Source organism: Aphelocoma coerulescens, chromosome 29 (assembly GCF_041296385.1).
Source record: "Aphelocoma coerulescens isolate FSJ_1873_10779 chromosome 29, UR_Acoe_1.0, whole genome shotgun sequence".
In the NCBI taxonomy this organism is placed as follows: domain Eukaryota; kingdom Metazoa; phylum Chordata; class Aves; order Passeriformes; family Corvidae; genus Aphelocoma; species Aphelocoma coerulescens.
Genome location: NC_091042.1, coordinates 2,612,697 through 2,634,109, shown reverse-complemented (window position 1 = coordinate 2,634,109; position 21,413 = coordinate 2,612,697). Strand labels below are relative to the sequence as shown.

General features: G+C 47.6%; 1 protein-coding gene across 2 annotated transcripts in view; it reads left to right on the top strand.

Moving 5' to 3' along the window:
* DIP2B (disco interacting protein 2 homolog B) overlaps positions 1-21,413 on the top strand; it is a 62,535-nt gene that overhangs the window by 17,814 nt on the left and 23,308 nt on the right. For both annotated transcript variants that reach the window (XM_068997822.1, XM_068997824.1), the window contains 8 exons: positions 9,713-9,784; positions 14,665-14,802; positions 15,315-15,440; positions 17,114-17,326; positions 19,584-19,727; positions 20,012-20,131; positions 20,734-20,931; positions 21,161-21,252. In XM_068997822.1, the coding sequence (XP_068853923.1) occupies positions 9,713-9,784; positions 14,665-14,802; positions 15,315-15,440; positions 17,114-17,326; positions 19,584-19,727; positions 20,012-20,131; positions 20,734-20,931; positions 21,161-21,252 (1,103 nt within the window). The remainder of the gene's footprint in view (positions 1-9,712; positions 9,785-14,664; positions 14,803-15,314; positions 15,441-17,113; positions 17,327-19,583; positions 19,728-20,011; positions 20,132-20,733; positions 20,932-21,160; positions 21,253-21,413) is intronic.

Below are 21,413 nucleotides of genomic sequence, written 5' to 3'. Positions count from 1 at the left end.
GCTTTGGGAGAAACAACGTATTTTGCTCTCTAGAGCAGCCTCCACTTTCTCTGCTGCTTTTTCTATGGAAAGGGAGTAATGTCCTTATGAATACACACTTGGTACTGGCTCTTTAGGAAAACCAGGGCAGGAGGGGTGTGGGTTATGGATCTCACCTCTCGATTTTTGAAAGATTCATTCTTGCGATTGATTTTTCACTGTGCTTGGTCGGTTCAATTTTTTAGTTGGGTTTTGTTTGAGGAGGGATTTTGTAAGTACTAATGCCTCCATCAAGTTCTCTTTCTTTGTTTCATCATGCATAATCACCGACCTCATCGCACTGTGACTTGGAATAGCATTATCCCATCTGGAAATACATAATTACTGTGCAGAGTGAGGTGCCAACTGGGTTTGTTTCTGCGCTCTGTTTAAGGGCAGGTCAGAGTTGCTGAATCCTTGGTGTGAGCAGGTATGTTTGATCACTAGATAGGGCAATAATTGCTCTTCTTTCTTCTCCTCTTCTTGCATCTTACTCAAGAATCTAGGATTTGATTAGGAAAAGTAACTTCAGGTCCGGCTGGACTGAACCGGGCTGTGTATCCAAACTGCCTTTTGGTATGGCTGGACAAGGTGTTGCTGTGGAGTCAGGATGGGAGGAGAGTTACCAGCAAGGAGTCCCTGTGGCACTTGGCTTATGTTAAAAATTGAAGTCATCAGAATTATTAAATATTGACACCTGGGAGCCAAGAAAAGGTGGGCGACAGGAGTCGCGCACAGGATTAAAACCCGCAGTAACTTCTATTTTAATCTCTTTGTTTGTATTCCTGGGCTAAAACCAGGCTTGGTTTGGAAAATCATCTGTCCACACTTGTCTATGCCATGTAGAAAGTGCAGGCTGTGAGAACAGGCAGAGTTTGTGTATAATCTCTCTTCGTTGGGCTGGACAGGCAACTCCTGGGAGAGCGTTATCAGCACTCACAGCTCAAATAATTCCTGGAGGAGAGACAATGCTCTACCTGCCTGAATCAAGTGCTGAATCACAGGGCTGTCACAGTTTAGTCATTTCCTGGGAAACTTTGCTTTTCAGTCTGGTGGGAGAGTGCGAGGTCTGCACTTGTGCCGGGGATTGAACACCTGGGAATTTCTGCTGGTGTCTGTGAGCAGGAGGTTAGTCAGCAAAAAGAATTATTCAGGGCAGAATCACTTCAGCTGGGTTATTTAATGCTCTGGGAGTTGTCTTGCTTTACTCAGCTCAGCTGGTTCTTGGGTACGTGTGTGCGTGACACTGTGTGTGTCCCCTCCTGTAGATTGTTCTGGTGCAGGGCTGCTGTTAAAACTCTGCAGTGCTCCTGCCTCTCAACTCACATGCTTCTCACTGACTGCATGTTAAAAATAGATGAAAACATTTCTCCTGAACAGATTTTGTAAAATCCTGTTTGTGGCAAAGCCTTGGCTTCCTTGCATTCGGGAGGGAAAACGCGTTTTCCCCCAATGACAACTTGTAGCTATTTAAAGGATTTTTACTTTTTATCCCTAGGATGGGGTTACATGGAAGATTTATTATTTGTATATTGAATTCAACTGTTTATGTGCATGTGCTGCATGTAAATTTTGTGGGTAACGTAAAATTTCTACGGCTGCACTTTGCAATAGAATATCTCATATAAAGTTCACTTTGGTGATTGGATTTTGCAGGTGTTTGTTGGAGGCAGTTGAGCAGAGCCTGTGTTTCGGGTTATCAGGGCTAACACAATTTACTCATGGAGTTGGAAGGTTTTAAGAGTTTCTCTTCAAGAGTCTTTGAAGCCTTTTAAAAAATATTTTACCTTTTGGAAAGGTAGATGTTAGCTGTGCGTTGGCAGCATGATTTCTGTGGCTGATCACAGAATCGCAGAATCCTTGAGGTTGGAAAAGCCCTCCAAGGTCATCGAATCCAACCTGTGACTGATCCCCACCCTGTCATCAGCCCAGAGCACTGAGTGCCATGTCCAGTCATTTTCTGGACACTTCCAGGGATGGGGACTCCACCACCTCCCTGAGCAGCCCTTTTCAATGTCTAACTGCCCTTTCCATGAAGAAATTCTTCCTGATGCACAAGTGCATCCAGTTGTCCCAGCTGAGGATCTGAAAGGCAAAGTCTTTCTGGCTCTTTAGTTCTTACATAGAGGTGAAGAGGAGGCCGTTTGACCAATGTACCTGAGGAGGTCCTTTAATTGAACTTTAAATAGAGGTACCAGGACGTGGTGATGCTGTATGAGCCACACACGGTCACCGTGAGCAACGTTCTCTGTTGCTGTGAGAGAAGAATCAACCAGAGCACAGTTACACCCACGAGAGGCTCTTTATTCCCAGTCCTAGCTCCCAAAGCCTCTGAGAGCTCATTTTGCTGACCGTGGATAGTGCTATTTTCAGCAGAAATGCCCATGCTAAGTTCCCAGATGTGTCTTTGTGTGGGAGAGGGAGGGTCTGCAGCTGAGGTTGAGCTGGTGACACCTCCTTGTCGCTGATGCCCCCAGCCCAGGTGTACAGGGGGAACTGAACCCTGTCCTTAGCTCACCCACTTGGTGATGCATCACATATGGCCTCGAAGATTACAGCTGGAAATACACAGCGCAGACGGGTGAATCGAGGACACTGGATCTGCTGCAACTCGGAAATGCTGCTGAAAGATAAAGAGATTCTTCGGTGGAGTTTCAGGAGTTGGATTTACTGCTTAAAGTTAGAACAACAAAAAAAACCCTTGAGGTTTATGGTACCCAGTGAGTGACCCGGGGCGAAGAGCACCTTGTGACCTGGCATGACCTAGACCTTGAACACAGGGCAGCCGTGCCACAGGAACCTCATCTTGAATGGAATTCTTTAGAAATAATAAATGTTGAGATTAAAATAGTTTTAATTTGGTAAAACAACACTCCTAAGCCTTTAGAAAAGGGTTTTGGAACTGCAGAACAGAGCCCCCACAGTGCTGCAGCCAAGTCGGCTTGTTCTGTGTGTGTAAATTAATCTGGAGCTGATCTGTCTGTGAAACTTCTAACACCGAAGCTGTAGCAGTCTAATGCTTGTGCCCAACAAACACAGCTTTGTGAGCCCGGCTGGGTTTTCAGTGCCCTATTCATGCTCCTCGAGGGAATACAATGGTGCTGTTAAAGGGAAACTACAGAGCCCAGACCTGCGCTGGTTGTTTGGTGACAAGTACGGGGAGTAAGGTGTTATTTCTTTCAAGAAATCAGACTTTTTCTGGAAGACTGTTAGTTCACAGACCTTGCTATTATCTCCAAGAAGGAAACCTGATATACAGCTTCACCCAAAGGAAGGAGGAGGGAATCTTTGAAGCTGCATCATCATTTGGCCTCAGACAGAACGAGGCAATTGTCTAAACTTGTTTCAAATGCAGTTTTTGTGCTGCAGTTGTAGCTAAGAGTGGTAGGAGGAGTTTAAGGCCATTGCACAGGTACAGTCTATTTGAGCACACGGCCTTAGAAAAAAAGGTTTAAATGTTGTGTTTTGGGTTGCTGAAGCCTCGGAGTGAAGATATCCCAGTTTTAACCCTCGGTAAAACCATTGGGGAGTGTGTGGGATGTCTAGAAGTTTCCAGTTCTCCAGGAAAATCACAGAATCCCAAACTGGCTTGAGTTGGAAGGGAACTTAAAGCCCATCCAGTCCCACCCCCTGCCATGGGCAGTGACACTTTCCACTATCCCAGGTTGCTCCAAGCCCTCTTCAGCCTGGCCTTGGACACTTCCAGGGATGGAGCAGCCTCAGCTCCTCTGGACAACCTGTGCCAGGGCCTCAGCACCCTCACAGGGAGGAATTTCTTCTTTAAGAAAGGTGGGAACCAGCTGTAAATACATAAATGGGTGATGACAGCATTTCTTACTAAGTGCTGGCCCAGTGTTGTGCCCATTTTTTGCCCAGGCTACAAGTGCACTTAGTCCTCACTTTGGCTTTCTCAAACGTGCTACCTGCCACTCCAGTCACACTTGAAAGGCCTTATCTGGAGGTGACATGCAGCAAAAGAACATTTTGGACTTTCAGCAGCACTTCTGGTCTCCATTGTCTCGGTGTTGGCACTCCAGACTCAAGCCTGCAGGCCCAGACTCCGTGTTCTGCTCTTTCAGAGCAGGTTCGAGCTGATGAAACCACGGGGAGATGTTTCCTGTCCTGTGCCTGGATGTGAGCAGGGGAGTAGGCAAGAAAGGCCAAGTTATCAGGTCATTTATAGGGGTCAGACCTGAAATGCAGATGCAGCAGTGATAATAGAATAATTTCATTATTTTTGTTATAATCTTTTTATCGTGTTTGCTTTTAGTAGAGTAGCTGTCTGTGCTTTGGGGCTAATGGAAGTTCCAGAAGCACCACCGGGGTTCCCTGGTAGCACAAACTGTTGGAAACATCAACAGATTTTTTTTTTTTTTAAAGCATGCAAACATTTTTTTAAACACACACAAACTGCTTTCCAATTGGAATCTTTTCCTTGCTGCAGCCCAGTGTTTGGAGGCTTTGTTGGGGAGATGCTGTGCCCCTACGTGATCATTTTCCTTAATTTCTCCACTGTAGTAATTATGGTTTTGTTAGACAGTAAATGATTCAGTGTTCTCATTCCATGGGGGAAGGGGAGCAGGGATGTTGAAAGAGGAGCATTGTCTGAGCTAGCAGGATTAGCGGGTGTTACCACCTTGCACTGATTGAGCACCACTGGTTAGAACAGATCATCAACGCTAATTGCTGAAAAGCAGCCTGGCGTCACCGTCACCGGCCGGGCGGGGAGTGAGGCTCCCGGGGCTCCGGGCTCCTCTGGTGCCAGATTTGAATAGAGGTGTGACATCCAGGCTGATCAGGATTTAAATATAGGTGTGACATCCAGGCTGATCAGGATTTGAATAGAGGTGTGACATCCAGGCTGATCAGGTGTCGCTTCCCTGGGCTTCCCTGGTCTTTGGCACTGCAAGCTCATCCTTCCTTTTGCACTCCCAGCGATCAGAACATTCCAGCTGGATTTGTGTGATGAGGATCAGGTCTATATTTCCTCTCAAGAAATTAGGAGAATCGGATGATGATTGTAGTGGTGGGGGGGCTGTGTTTACACCTGGTCTGTTCCAGGACACTGCTTACCTGTGGCAGCTGAAGACGTCGCTGCACCGGAGCTGTCGCTGCAGCAGAGGTGGCAGGAAGGAAGAAGAGCCTCTTCCTCCACCACAGCAGCAGCTCAGCTCACTCTCATCTCTCCTCTAAAACCCCTAAAACTGCTTCCCTTTGAGCAGAACCCCATTTCCTGGGCAGGGCCTCAGCGTGGCGACCTCAGCCTCGGCTCACGGCAGATATGGATAAACACAGAGTGAACTGAACAGAAATGGTGGCTGGGAGGGAGCCAGGAGAGTCTCAAAGCTGTTCATGTTTTAATTTCTTCCTTGGGAATGAACAAACGCCATTTTACAGCCGAATTATCAGCTCTCGTTTGCTTTGCTGGTGGTTCTTTGTAGTGCCCTGTCTTCCATCTGCCTGGAGAGGGGTTGTGGTTCTCAGGGTGGGTTTTGAGCTCTCTGGGGAGAATTTAGCACCCAAAGGGTCACTGAGTGTTTTGTTTGTGGAAGGGGGGGTTATTGTTTGACCAAGGTTATGTCAGAGGAGCGAATGGTTCCAGAGTCTGCAGCCCTATTGTCCTGGTGCTCTTCCTGTGGCTGTAACTTGTGATATTCCGTGAGGAAGTCCACGTTTGTGTCCAGATCTCACCATTTCCATTTCCTGTAGATCAGCAGAAAAGGAATAGGGTGAAAGAAAACTTTTTCTTTTGTGATTCTTTTGTTTCTGTGTCAGTGGATTGGTACCAAATTTGGACTCTGCATGACCAGAAAAGAGGATTTATTCAACAAATTCATTCCACCTGTGCCACGTGTCAAAGGGACACTTGTTCCCAAGGCTGGACACGCTAATTTGGTTGTGACAGTTGTGGTTGCAGTAGTCAAATCATCGTGTCCATGAGGTGATTCTACACCCATGCCTGCACATGAGGTTTTTCCTGAGAGGACAATCCCTGTGTCTTGCTGGAGCTTTATTTCAGGTGATCGTGGTTTGGTTCACACCTGTGTGGATGGTGCTCTGGACAGAACTCTGATTTATCTCTTTCCCCAAACCTTTCAGTCCCTGCTGCCCAGTTCCACTTCAGTAGGGCTGGTCTCAAAATTGAGGCTTTACATTTTCTAATCCTGTGCAGGTGTTTGAGACTGTCAACCTGTTTGTCAACAGGATGGTTGATCTATTTTTTTTATGTTATAACAACATGAAAATTCAGATGGAATTGGAAATTCAGCACTAAGAAGATAGAGCACTGCCAGGGAGTCCCAGGAATCTATCACCTTTATTATATTTACTGCTTGAATTTTTCTCCTTGGAACTTCCCTCCTTTTGCCAAGTAGCATAAGGCTTTTATTTGTTTCATTGGCTTATGCTCAGAGAATCCTTTTTACAACAATAATATCAACGATGTGCATCACATGGAGCTGAGGTTGCAAGTAGTGCTGTGGCCTGAGTTACCTTCTTGTTTCTCAGTAGTATCTCACCTTGGCTTCAGATTTCCAAATGCGAGCCCGGGAACCAGGCCCTGCTTGCATTCCAGTGGGGATGGGTTTGTTTTCTTGGTGGGATATTGGTGTGGAACAAGTAATTAGAGAGAATTCTCTGCTTTCCAGCATGTGAAACAGAAAGGGATGCTACTAGTAGTTAAAGTTCTGGTATTTGTTCATAATGTGCTTACATTATTTGTATATGTTGTGTTCCTTAGTAATTCCAACAATTTTCTGTGGCAAATGTTTCATTATATGTAGTGTGTAACCACCAATGGCAAGAGTACAATTAAATCTTGGGGAGAAATTAATCACAGAATAACAGCTCTGAACGAACCTGTGGGTTGGCCTATAAGGAGAAACCCCTCCCTTCTCTGTGTACCTGTGTTTGTTTTCCTGCAGTGTCCATCCCCTGGCTCCGTGTGCCTCCCAAATGGACGTGTGTGTTCTGGCAGCCCAAAGGGTCACCTTGTCCTGGGGGCTGCCAGGTCCTGTGTCACTGGCCGGGCGAGGGAGGGGATGGTCACGCTCTGCTCTGGCCTGGGGCTGCCTCACCTCCAGTCCCACAATATCAGGAACATCTAAAGCTGTTTTGCAGAGGGTCCAAAGGAGGGACACAGGGTGGGGAAGGAAATGGAGGAGCAGCTGAGGGCTCTGGGTCTGTTCAGCTGGAGGACACCAAGGTCACCGGGGGCTGCAGCTTCGTCCCGAGGGGCAGCTCCGATCTCTGCTCCCTGTGACCAGTGGCAGCACACGAGGGAATGGCCAGAGCTGGGCCAGGGCAGGGTTAGGTGGGATGTCAGGAAAAGGTTCTTCCCCCAGAGGGTGCTGGGCACTGCCCAGGCTCCCCAGGGAATGGGCACGGGCCCCGAGGCTGCCAGAGCTCCAGGAGCGTTGGGACAGCGCTGCCAGGGATGCCCAGGGTGGGATTTGGGGTGTCTGTGCAGGGCCTGGGGTGGGACTGGATGATCCCTGAGGGTCTCTTCCAACTCAGGACATTCCATGATTCTCTGAAAGTGGAGGCAGACCTGGGCAAAGCTGCTGCAGTCGCTCAGCACGTCGTTCTTGGCCACTTGGGAGCTCAGTTTGTCCCTCTTCTTGCACGTACCTGTCCGGTGAGCGGGGTGAGCGTCACCTGAGCTCTGCATTGCAGTCAGGCACTAAAATTACTGCTTTGCTTGGCATTTCAGTGCTTCGTGGACATTCTCCTTTTCAGCTGCTGGATTTGTTTGGACTTGTTGGGCCCTGACTCAAATGTAGTGTTAGAGGAGTGTGATAAAACTCTGTGTGCAGATGCACACCCTGCCCTGAGCAGCGCCGGTCAGAGAACCATGGAATGGTTTGGGTTGGAAGGGACCTTAAACCTCATCCTGTTCCACCCCCTGCCATGGGCAGGGACACCTTCCACTATCCCAGGTTCCTCCAAGCCCCAATGTCCAGCCTGGCCTTGACACTTCCAGGGATCCAGAGGCAGCCCCAGCTTCTCTGGGCAGCCTGTGCCAGGGCCTCCCCACTCTCACAGGGAGGAATTTCTTCTCGATATCTTATCTAAACCTCTGTCAATTTGAAGCCATTAAGTTTGAGTCCCACTCCAGCTCTGAAACTCCTGGTCTCGGTGTTTCAAGTGCCACTGGTGTTTGAGTGCCCAGCACTAAGGAGTGCAGTCCATTCCCTTTCCAGGCATTTCACAAATCACCTTTGGAACCCAAGTGGGCACTTAGCTGGAATGTTTTAGCAGAAATGCTGGTGGTGTTGGGAGGCTTAGAGCCTGAAGCCTGTAATCCCCTTTTGTGGTGTGGCCCCTGGCGCCGGCAGGAGGGGACTGGCAGGAGGATCCTGTTCAGAGCAAACCCTGAGGCCGGAGCTGCTCCGGGGCTGAGGCTGTTCCCTCTCAGTTCAGGCTCACAGCAAAGAAAACATCCTGTTTGTGATCACTCACTTCTTGTCATCGTATAACTGTGGCTTGATTTTAGCTTGATACCAAATAATTCTGTTTTCTTAGTGCTGTGAGTTTGAGCACTCCCCATCTCCCGGAGGTGGGAGGTTCTAAGTGCTGGGCAGGCTACGAAGAGGCTTGAAACGCTGCAGGGCTGTTTGTTTTAATCCCTCCAAGGTTTCAGTCTTTCTTGTGGTTCTGATGTAATGTGAGAAATTAAAACAAAAGGCAGCAGCCAGATGGTGCATCTCCAGGATCAGACAGATTAGTTTTTTTAAAGAGGGAAAAGTTTACAAATGCTTATTCTGATCTCTAGAGTAATCACTCTAATAATAATCACTCCAGAGGGGATTCTTCCCCTCTGCTCTGCTTTTGTGACAGCCCACCTGGAGTCCTCTGTCCAGTTCTGGGGCCCCCAACATAAGAAGGATGTGGAACTGTTGGAGCAAGTCCAGAGGAGGCCACAAAGTTGAAAAAGCACCTCCCTTATGGAGACAGGCTGGGAGAGTTGGGAATGTTCAGCATGGAGAAGAGATGGTTCTGTGGAGACTGCGCAGCACCTTCCAGTGTCTGAAAGGGCTACAGGGAAGCTGGAGAAGGACAATTCATCAGGAACTGCAGTGACAGGACAGGGGGAACGGGTTCAAACTGAAAGAGGGGAAGTTTAAGTTACATTTGTGGAAGAAATTCCTCCCCATGAGGGTGGTGAGGCCCTGGCACCTGGATCATGGGCTGTGCTTGCTGGCCAAGAGTCTGGAATTTGACTGCCCATCCTTGCCTCAGTTTTTGGAGACCCCCTGAGCAGCTGCTGGAGTGGACTCGCTTTGTTTGCTGTTTGATTAGTTGAAGATGAGGCTCTGAATTTGCACTTCCCCTTCCCCCTGTTGGTTGGGAATTATCCCATTTCGTTCACCTAAGTTTTGTGGTTACAGAATATTTTCATGCACTCCCAGTTTCCCTTTTTAGGTTTTCACTGCTTTGATATTCCATTTAGATAGCTGCTGTGATCCAAGTTATTGCATTTAAATAGTGGATAGTGTAGGTCTCTGATCCCAAGGGAAACTGCAGAAGTTCTGTAATATGGAGCTTTGAAATCCTAATGTACTTGGATTCATTGAGTTTCAGGTTTTCTTCAGCTGTGTTCAGGTAAAACCTTCATAGCACTGAAAAAAAGCAAGCAGACCTCAAACTGAAAAATTCTAATGTGATTAAATGAGTTTTCTTTGCTTGTTTTTAGGGGACATCACACAGAAGGGGTATGAGAAGAAGAGAGCAAAGCTGCTGGCTCCGTATGTTCCACAAACCCAAGGTAGGTCCTTGTTTGGGCTGGAATCAGGATTTTGCAGAGCTGTGACATTAAAGGGATCTGTGGAATGGAGCACTGAGATCCCATTTGCCAACTCTGGATTATTTTCTTCCGTAGGTGTTTCCTGAGCTGATCCATGACAATGTGGGGGGGTGTGGATTGGGTCTATAGTTCTTGTCTTCTGTTGAGCTCCAGGGATCCCTGGCAGCTCCAGAGCTCCTTGGTGGGACTCTGCAGTGCTGTGGGAGGGTGGGGAGGCCCTGGCACAGGGTGCCCAGAGAAGCCGGGGCTGCCCCTGGATCCCTGGAAGTATCCAAGGCCAAGGCTGGGCAGGGCTTGGAGCAACCTGGAATAGTGGAAGGTGTCCCTACCCATGGCAGGGGGTGGGACTGGATGAGGTTTAAGGTCCCTCCCAACCCAAAGCATCCTGTGATCGCCCACATCCGTCCATCACGTCCCACTCCCTGGCCTGCTGAGAACTCAGGGGCTCTGGATCAATCCTGACGGTCCTTGAGAACCATTCTAGGAACATTCTCAAAAACGTCTGAACTGCAGTGTTGGTCAGTGCTGTGTCCTTCAGCCATCTTAATGCCTTGTTGGAGAAACATTAGGATTTTCATAATTTGTTGCTTTATTTTACCAGAGTATCTGAAATCACGTCCTTTGGGTACAGTTGTTTCCTTTGGTTCAGAGATCCGGAGCAGCTCAGCTGGTCGTGTGTGGGATAATTATGTAGAATTGTCAGCTGAAGGACGTGGCTGAATGTGTGTCTAATCATTGTTGTGGGGCTTACCCAGAATAATTGTTACTGAGCTGCTGAGACGTTCAGCCATTAAAAACTGATGTGTCTGGTTCTGACTTCGGGCACTGACTGGATGTGACGGGGAGTCCTGAATGGAGCTACTGGAATTTACTGAGCCTGGTTTACTGCCAAAAAAAAATTGATAAAGAGTAAAAGCTCAAAGTGCATTTATTGCCCGTCAACACCACGGGACTGGGGGGAAATGACAGCAGCTCCCTTCAGGCACTTGATGGGGGAACATAAAGTTGTCATGTGGCAATTTCCAGACTCTTCCCACCCCAAAGCACTGCCCAGTTCCTGCTCTCCAGCTGGTTCTCAGGTTGCATTTGGTTGTTTATTCATCTCAAGCTGGGGCTCGTTGCCTTGTTTGAGATTGGGTTTTACACCCAAAAGATCAGTGTGTTCTGAGCTGCGTGCTGAAGGGAGCAAGGCAAGCAGAAATTGTAATTTAGCCTTCAAAATGGAGATTTTGTTACAAACAGCTCTCCACGTGCTGAGGACTCCCTGGAGCAGGATGTGACGGGAATCTCAGCGACTTGGTTGCTGCCTATTTATCAAATCTATTTCTGTTACTTAAAGAAACCAAAAATGAACATACACATGACTAATCCCTCTTGATAAGTAGGTATTTGTTGAGCAGGTTTTACAGTCCTCAGGCTAACATTTGTGCCAGTGGAGATCTCGAGCCTGAGGAGGAAATGGGGAATCCTTGGGTGGTTCAGGAGCTCTTGGCAGCCCTGCTTTTGTCCCAAGTCTTCTGGAGGCTGAAGATGATACAATCCTGGCCCCAACCCTGGCACTGTGCACATGTTTGATCTGTCTCAGAAAATGTTTAATTAGGAGGGGAAAAAAGTGTTTGGCGAGACTGGGCTCATTAATTGTGGGGCTTTGAGAGCTGCCAGTGGAGCCAAAGTCCAGGCAGAGGCCAGGGATGATGGAGGTCACCAATTAACCCAGAGGTTTGATTGCCCTTCCGGCCCAGCTCTCCAGCTTTTTATACATCTCACACCCAGCTGCCCCAGTGTCTGGGAATCTCCTGTTGTAAAAACCCCGTGGAAGTCATGCGTGAGGGATTGGGAATCAGGTCACCTTGGTAATGAGAAGAAAATTAATTTAGTCCACAACAACAACAGCAACAAAATACTTAGTGCTGGCATTTAGTGCCATTTCTCTGAGCACTGGCTGATGGAGTGTCTCCATTTCATGGATGTGGAATGAGAGGAAGGGAGGGAAGGTGACATGTCAGGGCATGTCAGCAGGATAATTTAGGAGGTTCTTACTGCTCAATCTGTGCTCCATTCACATGGCCTCTGGGAGCTTGCCTCGTTATTCTGGAGTTAAGGCAGCACTGTTAATTACCTAAAGATGCATTTTTTCTTGGTGCAATATCCATTAAGGTCCATCTAGCTGGTAACTCCTGAAAAGTCTCTGCAACCTGCAGATCCCAAAATCTGAAGTCCCTAATTCCAGCGAGTTCTCCTTGATGGGAGGCAGCAGCAAGCACAGCACGTGAAGCCCATGGAGCTGTGCCTGGAGCTGGGCCAGGTGTCCCTGGGTTCTGGGAGTGTGTTAAGGCTGCCCTGGAGACTCAAGTTGGTTATTTCCATGTTTTTATGGGTATGTAGCTTGAAAAAAAACATCTTCAAGGAGTAGCCAGTCCAGCCCCAGCACTGCTGTTCCATTCCGTATGCAGACAGCAGAGTGACACGTTTGCAGCTGCTTCCTTGTGCATGTGGCACTTGCTCTCCTTGTTATTCATGCAAACATTTCTCCTTGTTGATCTTCTAATGGTTCAGTCTCTGAACCTCTGAATCCTTGGCCCTTCACCAAAACGCAGGAATCGCAAAGCAGTCAATTCTCATTAGAAACTAAAGACAGTCAACAGATCCATGGCATCCTTCAAAGCCAATCTAAAACAATTCATTTTCCATCTCTCTGTCATATTTGTCATGTTTCTGCCAGCAGAAAGTGCAGCTGTAGCAGGATTATTCTGAAGGGAGCTCTAAATAAATCACCTGTCACCTGCCAGGCTCGGCTCACTTGTGCTGCTTTGTTGTGTAACCATTAGTGATTTACACTCTTTCCTCCTCTGTGCCTGAACGCTTTGTGAGGCCACTGGAACATGTTATTATGTCAGAGCAAAATACTGAAACAAAGAGCTTGTTCTCTGTGTGTCATGTCACTTACAGCCACCTCTGATCCCTTCCTAACTGGAATGTCATGTTTGCCCTGTGATGCCCCGCAGAGAGATGAGAGGCTTTTACGAGACTTACGAAAGAGAACTGAATATGAATTTAATAATTCATTTAAAATAGTGTTAAATCTGCTGCTGACATCTAGTGGGTGCCTGAATTCGTAAATACTCGAGTGATCAGAAAACACGAAGCTTTTCTGTTTGGTCTGTGAAGTCGTGTTGTCTTTGGATCAAAATAAAACTCTGCTGGGTTTGATGAAGGCAAATAAATGCTACAAAGATGTTAAACTGGTTATCAATGGAATGTGTTCCAGAGTGACAGGAAAGGACACAAACTGATGCTTTTGGATGTGGGTGAACTGAGATTTTGAATTTATAATCTTGCTCTGGAGCCCAGGTCCTGCACCTGAACCCCAGAGATCTCTTTTCCTTTTCCATTCAGCTTTTTGTGCCCCTTGCACATTTGCACAGGGGATGAGGGTGTTTTGATAAGCAAATACAGGACTCTGATATATGTTACCATATCCAAAAAAATACCAGTGGAAAGGGAATTGTTTGTCCCAGTGGAATAATTGTTTGTCCCCCTAATTGGTTTGTGGATTTCTGGCCAGCAGATCTCTTTAACTAGAAATAAAGGTTCTCAGTTTTTCCCATGGTAGTTTAAAGAATCATTAACAATCAAGTGGGTTGTTAGTTTGCTCTAACATTCAATAATATTCCAGTAATATTTTGCTCTTTTGGATTTTAGAAGGGACAGGAGATGGAGGAAGGAAGATGAGGAATTAAAAAATTGTCTTTCTACAAGAGAGATATTGAGGGGCTGGAGTGTGTCCAGAGACAGGAACAGAGCTGGGGAAGGGGCTGGAGAATCCTGGCAGAGCTGGGAGGGTTCAGCCTGGAGAAAAGGAGGCTCAGGGGGGACCTTTTCACTCCACAACTCCCTGACAGGAGGGTGGAGCCAGGTGGGGGTCAGGAGGTTTGGGTTGGACATCAGGAGGAGTTTCATGGAAAGGGCGCTCAGGCCTTGGCAGGGGCTGCCCAGGGAGGTTTGGAGTGCCCACCCTGGAGGTGTCCAAGGAAGGCCTGGGGGTGGCACTCAGTGCTCTGGGCTGGGGACAAGGTGGGGATTGGGCACAGCTTTGGGACTGGATGGTCTGGGAGGGCATTCCCAGCCTCAGGGATTCTGTGATCCTGTGGAGACTCCTGCAGCTAAGTCAGGGTGATTTGCTGTTATTGCGAGTCCCTGAGCTCAAGGCACTCACCTGAAGTTGTTTACCTAAAACCACACACCTCGAAAGGTGGTGTAACTGGAATTGAAGCCCAGGATTTGTGGTTTTCTCTCCATTGCTCTGATCCTTTGGTAGTTTGTGAGAATTCTGAAGCAGCACATGCGTAGGTGATGCAGCTGCTCTTGTTTTTGCGTGACTCCAGGTGACAACCTGTAGGAAATTACAGCTGGGTGACCCCTGGGTTTTAGTTTTCAAAATTTCCCTCTGACACACAGATTCATTTTAAAATTGAACCTCCAGTAGCAACAATTCTGAGTTGCTCTTGCTGAATTATGTAAAATGATGGTGTTTTATCAGATTATCTATTTTGCTCCCTGTATTAATGGGAAAAACAAACTTTTCCTGGATGATAAAGCCACACACTTGGCATGCTGAAAGCCAGAACCGGACAGCTGGAGGTCTCCTTGGGTTTGTGATTAATGGGAACAGCAAAGGCTCTTGCTGCTGGTTTATTATTGGTTTTCCAGTCAATGACAAGCGCTGGTCACTGGGACACTGAGTGACAAACCAGCTTCCCAACATCCACAACGCTGTCATGGGAAAAGGGAAAAGTGTGGTCCAAAAAAGCTCCTTTCATTTCCTGCTCCATGTTTTCCAGGGGTCGATCCAGCATTACAGAAGGAATCCAGACCTCAGATGCCCGTTCCATCTGCAACTCCAGCCTCAGCATCATCCTCCTCATCCAAATTCCACCGAGCTCGCTCAGGGGGAGCCAGAGATGAACGTTATCGATCTGGTAAGGGCAGGGACAAGAGTCCCCTGGATTCCTCTCCGTGGGGAGGAATGTGCTGTGTCCTCTCAAGGAATCAAAATTATTATGTCTGCTGATGGAAAGTCCTGCCTTGGTGGTTCTCTGTAATGAAACATCAGACTGTGTGGTGCAACTGCTGAATCAAAACCCCTTATAAGTAGAAAAAGCAAATAATGCCACCCTGATTTTCTGGATTGATGCAAATTGTTCGGTGCAATTACACAAGGATGTAATGAGCTTAATCCAGAAGTTTCCAGAGTAACAAACCTGGCCCTGCATTCAGCTTGCTAACTTCAGGAGCCTCAATTAGTTTCCTCATTTTAAAAAAGAGAATAAAAGGTGATGCTACTCCTGGGATGGCAGAAAAGAGTCATGGGGAAGGCGCTGAAAGGGGGATGTCACAAACGGGCGGATCGGGGTGTTGGCACCCTAACCCTAACCCTAACCCCAGCTGCTGTGCTCTTGCTGAAGGCAGCTTGTGCCCTTCCCTCTCGCAGACATCCACACGGAAGCGGTCCAGGCGGCGCTGGCCAAGCACAAGGAGCAGAAGATGGCCCTGCCCATGCCCACCAAGCGCCGCTCCACCTTCGTCCAGTCCCCGGCAGACGCCTGCACTCCCCCAGGTGAGGCTGTGCCGGGATGTCCGGGGTCACACCTTCCAAACCAAGGGGCTGCAGTGCTGCCGGTGTTCCAGCTCTTCACACACCTGCAGGGAGTGTGTTAGTCCTCTCTCAGGGCTCGGAAGTGACCTCTCTTCCAGAGTTCTTAAAGAACCACATGGTGGGATTCTTGGGATGTCCTGTGCGAGGAGTTGGACGTGGGTGGTCCTTGTGGGTCCAACTCAGGGTATTCCATGGTTCTATGGTTCAAATTGGCCAGAGCTGAGCAGCCCTGGACTGAGGCCACTTCTGCTTCCCTCACACCTGTTTCTGATGGATAATTCACGTCTTGAATTTTGTTCGTGTTTAATGCTCAGCACACAAGAGGAGGGCTTGCAGAGATGTTTGTTTCTGGGCAAGGACCTCGGAGGGGTCCGCTGGGATTCCACGACTTGCAGGACTTTTCCCACCCCTGCCATGTACTGGCTGCAGCAGAATCCCTGGATGACATGGTGTCTGTCACGATGCATGTGCAGCAGATATCAGTAACCCTCTGTTTTCCAGCAGCTCGATGCACTGACTGACAAATGAGTCCGTGTGATTTTTGGCAGTGACTTCTATGTTGTGTCTCATTGTGCAGAAGCATCGCAGACATTTGGATTGACAAAGTCATCCGAATGTTATGAATCCACAACCCCTGGTGAATTCATAGCTCTGAAACTGCTCTGCTGGGCCATGTCACTCCTCCTCCTCCTCCTTACTTCCTGTTTTATCACACTTCCTTTTTCCCTTCCTTTCTCCGGGGGGCTGATGCATGTTCCTGGTGTCTGCTTGGGTCTCAGCTCTGTGCTCACTTGTCCAGGACTGCAGCACATCCTGTGCTGTGGGAGTCACATGAATCGAGGTCAGCACTTACAGCGTGGCTGGAGCCAGTCCTCTGCCTCAGCTCCTAACTCCGTTCCACTCTGCAAGTGGGTAGAACATGATTTGGTAGTTTGATTTACCACTCGAGTGTAGGCAAAAAATCACTTTGAGGAACACCTAAATTTCAGGCCAAAGCTGCCTGTATGTTTGTATTTAGCAATGTACAACTCAACATCTCAAGACCTAAGTGCTTGCTTCATGGTAATTAAATAATCAGTTCACAATTTTGGGACAGCCGAGGTATCTGTGCTCTGGGACACACAGGAAGCAGTTCCTTGCTGTAGATTTCTCTGTTTTGTTTTGGGGTTGGGCTTTTTGTTTGTTTTCTGCAATTGAAAGGGCCCCATTTAGAGCCCCAGACAAAAGCGTTTTCTGCTGTGGCCTTGGCACAGTTGTTTCCTGTGTTTTCTTTGTTCCTGGGACTTTGCAGTTTGACAACAACCCTGACCCCTCACTTTCCAGTTCAGAATGACCAGAGTTAGGCAAAACAGCACCTGATATTATGGAATGTGAATGGAAAAGTAATGAGAGTTAAGTTCTAGGCTTGGAGACCCCAGGGGAAGGATGTTGTGTGAGGAGGTGAATCAAACAGGGGTGAGTGTGTTCCCACTGACAATTCTGCTGCTTTAACCTCTGGTGTGGCTGATGTAACAGCCCGTGGAAAACAGATCTTCCTGTGAAAGCCTGTGCTGTTGATATGTGATTGGAAAGAGCATGTTCAGTGCCATGTGCTTTTCCCTAAGCAGCTAGATTTTCTTTCTGCTTCCACACAGACACGTCTTCCGCCTCCGAGGACGAGGGCTCGCTCAGGCGCCAAGCTGCTCTCTCTGCTGCATTGCACCAGAGCTTACAGAATGCTGAGTCTTGGATCAACCGATCTGTTCAGGGGTCATCCACATCCTCATCAGCATCCTCTACACTTTCCCATGGAGAAGGCAAAGGGACCAGTGGGTCACTAGCTGATGTATTTGCCAATACTCGAATAGGTAGGAGCTGGGTACGAACAGAACGATCGCTTCGAGTTCAGACTGTGTTGATAAAGCTGCAGTTGTCCGTTGCAGAAGGGAAATTCGGAGCAAGAGTTTAGCTGGTATTGATGGAACTTGCTAGGATTGGTTGGAGTTGCACCGTCACGCTGTTGTTTTCCGGAAGAATTTCAGAAGATTGAGGTGGTTGTAAAAGGGAGAGTGGGGAGCAGGAGCTTCTGGAAGCAGGGAAGACTTGCAGGGACAGTGTGGACAGAGCAGGAGGCACAACTCTCTGTGTCCTGTGTTGCTTTATGTCTCCAGCTCTTGGGAGCTCCTGTGGGCACAAAGCTGCCCAGTGCAAGTGGCATTTTCATCTGTGTCCTGACGAATCCCCTAGGGGTGTCTGTGCCTGTGGAGTGGGGGAATGCTGTGTTTAACATCCTCATTTTGCTCTGAGCCCTGATGGTTTATTGTTTGCGTTAGATCAGGAAAGAAAAAGAACCAAATCCAGCCATGTGTGTGAACAAATGAGCCTGTCATTAAAAAATGGGGTTAGGGGAGTAAAGCTTTAGCCCAGCTCTTCCACGGCTGTCTGAGGAATAACCAGAGCATCCAGGTACTGAGGAGACGGAGCAAAATCTACAGATCTGGATACCCCGGGCTCAGTTTTCTGAGGCTCTGAGGTGCTCCTTGCTGCTGATGCTTCTGTATGAAATGGCCAAGTTTGTTTTTGCTCTGTGTATGTTTGTCCTTTTTAGCTGCTGGTGAGGAAATTCCTGCACCGTAGGACATTGTCTGTATTTCATGTGCTCTCTGCTTCTGCTTAACTGGGTTGGGGCAAGCAGTGCATAGAAGTGCTGGTGATTTTATCTTTCACTTATTTATTTTTTATTGCTGTTATTTTTGTTTGTTTATTCGCTGGGATGCAAATTGTTTGCTGAAATGGAAAACTGAGGAGATTGCCCATAAAATGTAGTCAATATAATTAATGTCTTTGAAGCAGAGAGGCTGTTTTTAATTGGAGCATGCAGAAGGCCACATTACCTTTTGCAATGAATTAAGGTAACACAGCTTTTTACCTCCAGAATATCTGCTGTCTAATCTAATTAGTGTCTTATGCAAAATAGAAGCTTTGAATCTGTGTCAGAATTACATTTGCCACATTCATCCTGGTTTAAAGGAATAGAACTCTCACATACACAGTTCTGCACATCTCTCTCTCGAGAGCAATGCAAAGTCCTGCAGATGTTTGGATTGTACAAATCCATGTCCTTTCCAGTGATTTTAGAAGTTCGGTGCATGAGAAATATTCCTTGCCACTGTGTCTCCAAAGGGATGCAGAAATGGGTTCTTTTTCCTCCTTAGAAAAAGGGAAAGCAACCCAGAATCAATCACAAAACCCCGTCAGAATTATTTAGGATTTGACTTCAGACTATCTGGAAAGCCCAGCCCGTAGTTTCAGACTGTGGAGTTTTTCCTTTGTAAGCAACAGTTGCTGGTGCTGTTGAGCCAGAATAGAATATTCTTGCCCTATCAGATGATTGAACCTGCTGGGTTGTGCAAAGAAACCCCACATAAGCAAAAATCCCTTGTTTAAGAGACAGTTCACTGGAGAATTCCTGCAGGATGCAGTTGCAGCCTCGGCTGAAAGGCAGGACAGTGTCTTGCAGCTTGAAGCAGAAGTAAGACCCAGCTCACACTGTTCATTGGGTTTGTTCTGTAACTGCTGGACAAGCTCTGTAACCACCCAGCTGGAAGGGATTGAAACCCAACACGATTTTTGCTGATCTGCTTTGGTCAAATTCCCACGTGTTTTGTTTTCAAAAGCCCTCACTCACAAAAAAGCTAAATAGTAGAATTCTAGCAAGAGAGATCAGTGCATAGGTGAGGGAGGGATTTGTTCTGGACTTTGGGTGTTTCAGAGCTCATGTGAATCTCAAACTTTTAAAATTTTATTTATTTATTTATTTTACAGTACTTAATGTCAAGAAATTGAGCTTCAAGGTTAGAAACCAAGAACAGGAATTCTGTTTTGCTGAAGCACTTTCCTGACATGGACAAAACCTCGTGCCATTGGTTTTTTTGGTTTCCAGAACACATAATGTGCCTCTCCTAGAGCTGCTGAACCTTTAGGAATTAGTGTGTTTAGCATTAATGAGGGTTCCCATACATCCAACCCTTCAATCCTTAGGATTATTGGTAACAGCTGACTGACTGACACTTTGCTTGTCGGAGATAATAAAAGGTGTATTTAGCAGCTTTCTTCTTTTTTTAGAAAGTTTCTCAGTCCCCCCAGATGTCACAGCAACTACCTCCACCCCCTCAGCGCGGCCGGCAGCCATCGACCTCCCTCCCTCGGGAATCGTGAAGGGGATGCACAAGGGATCCAACCGCTCCAGCCTCATGGACACTGCAGATGGTACGAAACCTCCTGCAGTTTTCAGAGAGGGCTTAAATATCGTGGGGTTTGTTCTTCCAACTCCAGTCCAGCTCGTTGAAGCACTTCACAAAACTGGAATGGTTTCGGCACTGGCATTAAGGCGTTACCGTGCCGCCGTCGTGGTTTGGCATTCAGGAGGAATTCCTTCGTGGACGGGGTGGGCAGGCCTTGGAACTGCCCAGGGAGGAGGTGGAGTCCCAGGCCCTGGAGGTGTCCAGGGAACGACTGGACGTGGCACTCAGCGCTCTGGTCTTTCCCTCCAGGTGTTCCTGTGAGCAGCAGAGTCTCCACAAAAATTCAGCAGTTGTTGAACACCTTGAAAAGACCTAAAAGACCACCCCTGAAAGAGTTCTTTGTGGATGATTTTGAAGAAATTGTGGAAGGTAATAGCACAAATAATGGTTTTATGCACATTTGTTACAATTAGACACTCGGGGAGCTGAGTTCTCTGTGCTGTTGTTCTCAAGGTTGACTCAGATTCGCTCTTTGCAGCAGCCTCCATGAACAGTCGGACACAAAACCAGTGTTTGAAGTAATTCACTGTTCTGCTGAGCTCTGGGGGACCTCCTCCTCAACACTAAACTTCTTAAAAAAGAAATGCAAATAGATTTTTAAACCCCCTTCATTTTCTTAGGCTACTTTCATTAATTTCCCAAAGGGGATTGTCCTCACTGGTAATTTCATTCCAGCTAAGGTTTTCTTTTCTCCAGTTCTGTGTTCCTTTCCCTACTGATGTGTTGAACACCTTTGAACAACATCCTGTGGGAAGACTCCGTTCATGATGTCTTGTTCTGAGTGAGACTTCCTAGGAAATGGGATGGAATGGGTTGTTAAACGCTTTTCCTCTTTTCCTTTAGGTTTGTTTTGAGTTTATTTCAAGCTGAACTGTCAGGTGACCAATGGGCAGAGATGGGGAATATTATTTTGTCTGGATTATATTAGAAATATCCCAACAGATACTGGAAATATTATGGAATTTTCTTAGTTCCCCAGCCCGACCCGAACCAGCCCAAGCCCGAGGGCCGCCAGATGACCCCGGTGAAGGGAGAGCCCCTGGGAGTGGTCTGTAACTGGCCTCCTGCCTTGGAAGCAGCTCTGCAGCGCTGGGGAACCACTCAGGCTAAATGTCCCTGTCTGACAGCACTGGATGTGACAGGAAAACCAGTTTATACCCTCACCTATGGTGAGTTGAGCCTCCGCCCTGCCTTCCCCTGCTCAGCTGCTCCCAAAGAGCAGCAGTGGAGAGAGCACAGGGCTCGTGGGTTTAGAGGGGTTGTGAAAACCTTCCTGGTCTTTGAGAGTGTTGTAGACAGAGCAGTGTGGCTGTAGATGGTAAAAACAGCCAGGATGTGAGCTGTTCTCTTGTGCTGCTTGATCCAGAGCTGTGCAAGTCTCTGTTCTCTGTGTTCCAGGCAAACTCTGGAGCAGAAGTCTCAAGCTGGCCTACACCCTGCTTAATAAACTGGGGACCAAAAACGAACCTGTGTTAAAACCTGGAGACAGGGTAATGACTTTGGGATTCTCTGCTTCTCTCTCTGGAGTAAAACGAGGGGCTTGGGGGCTGGAACTTAGCACAGACACCACAGTGAGACTCTAACCCCAGGGACGAGGCTGCTTGGGACAGAAACTGGTGTGAGTTTTCAGGGGTTCTGGCTCCTCTGTGAG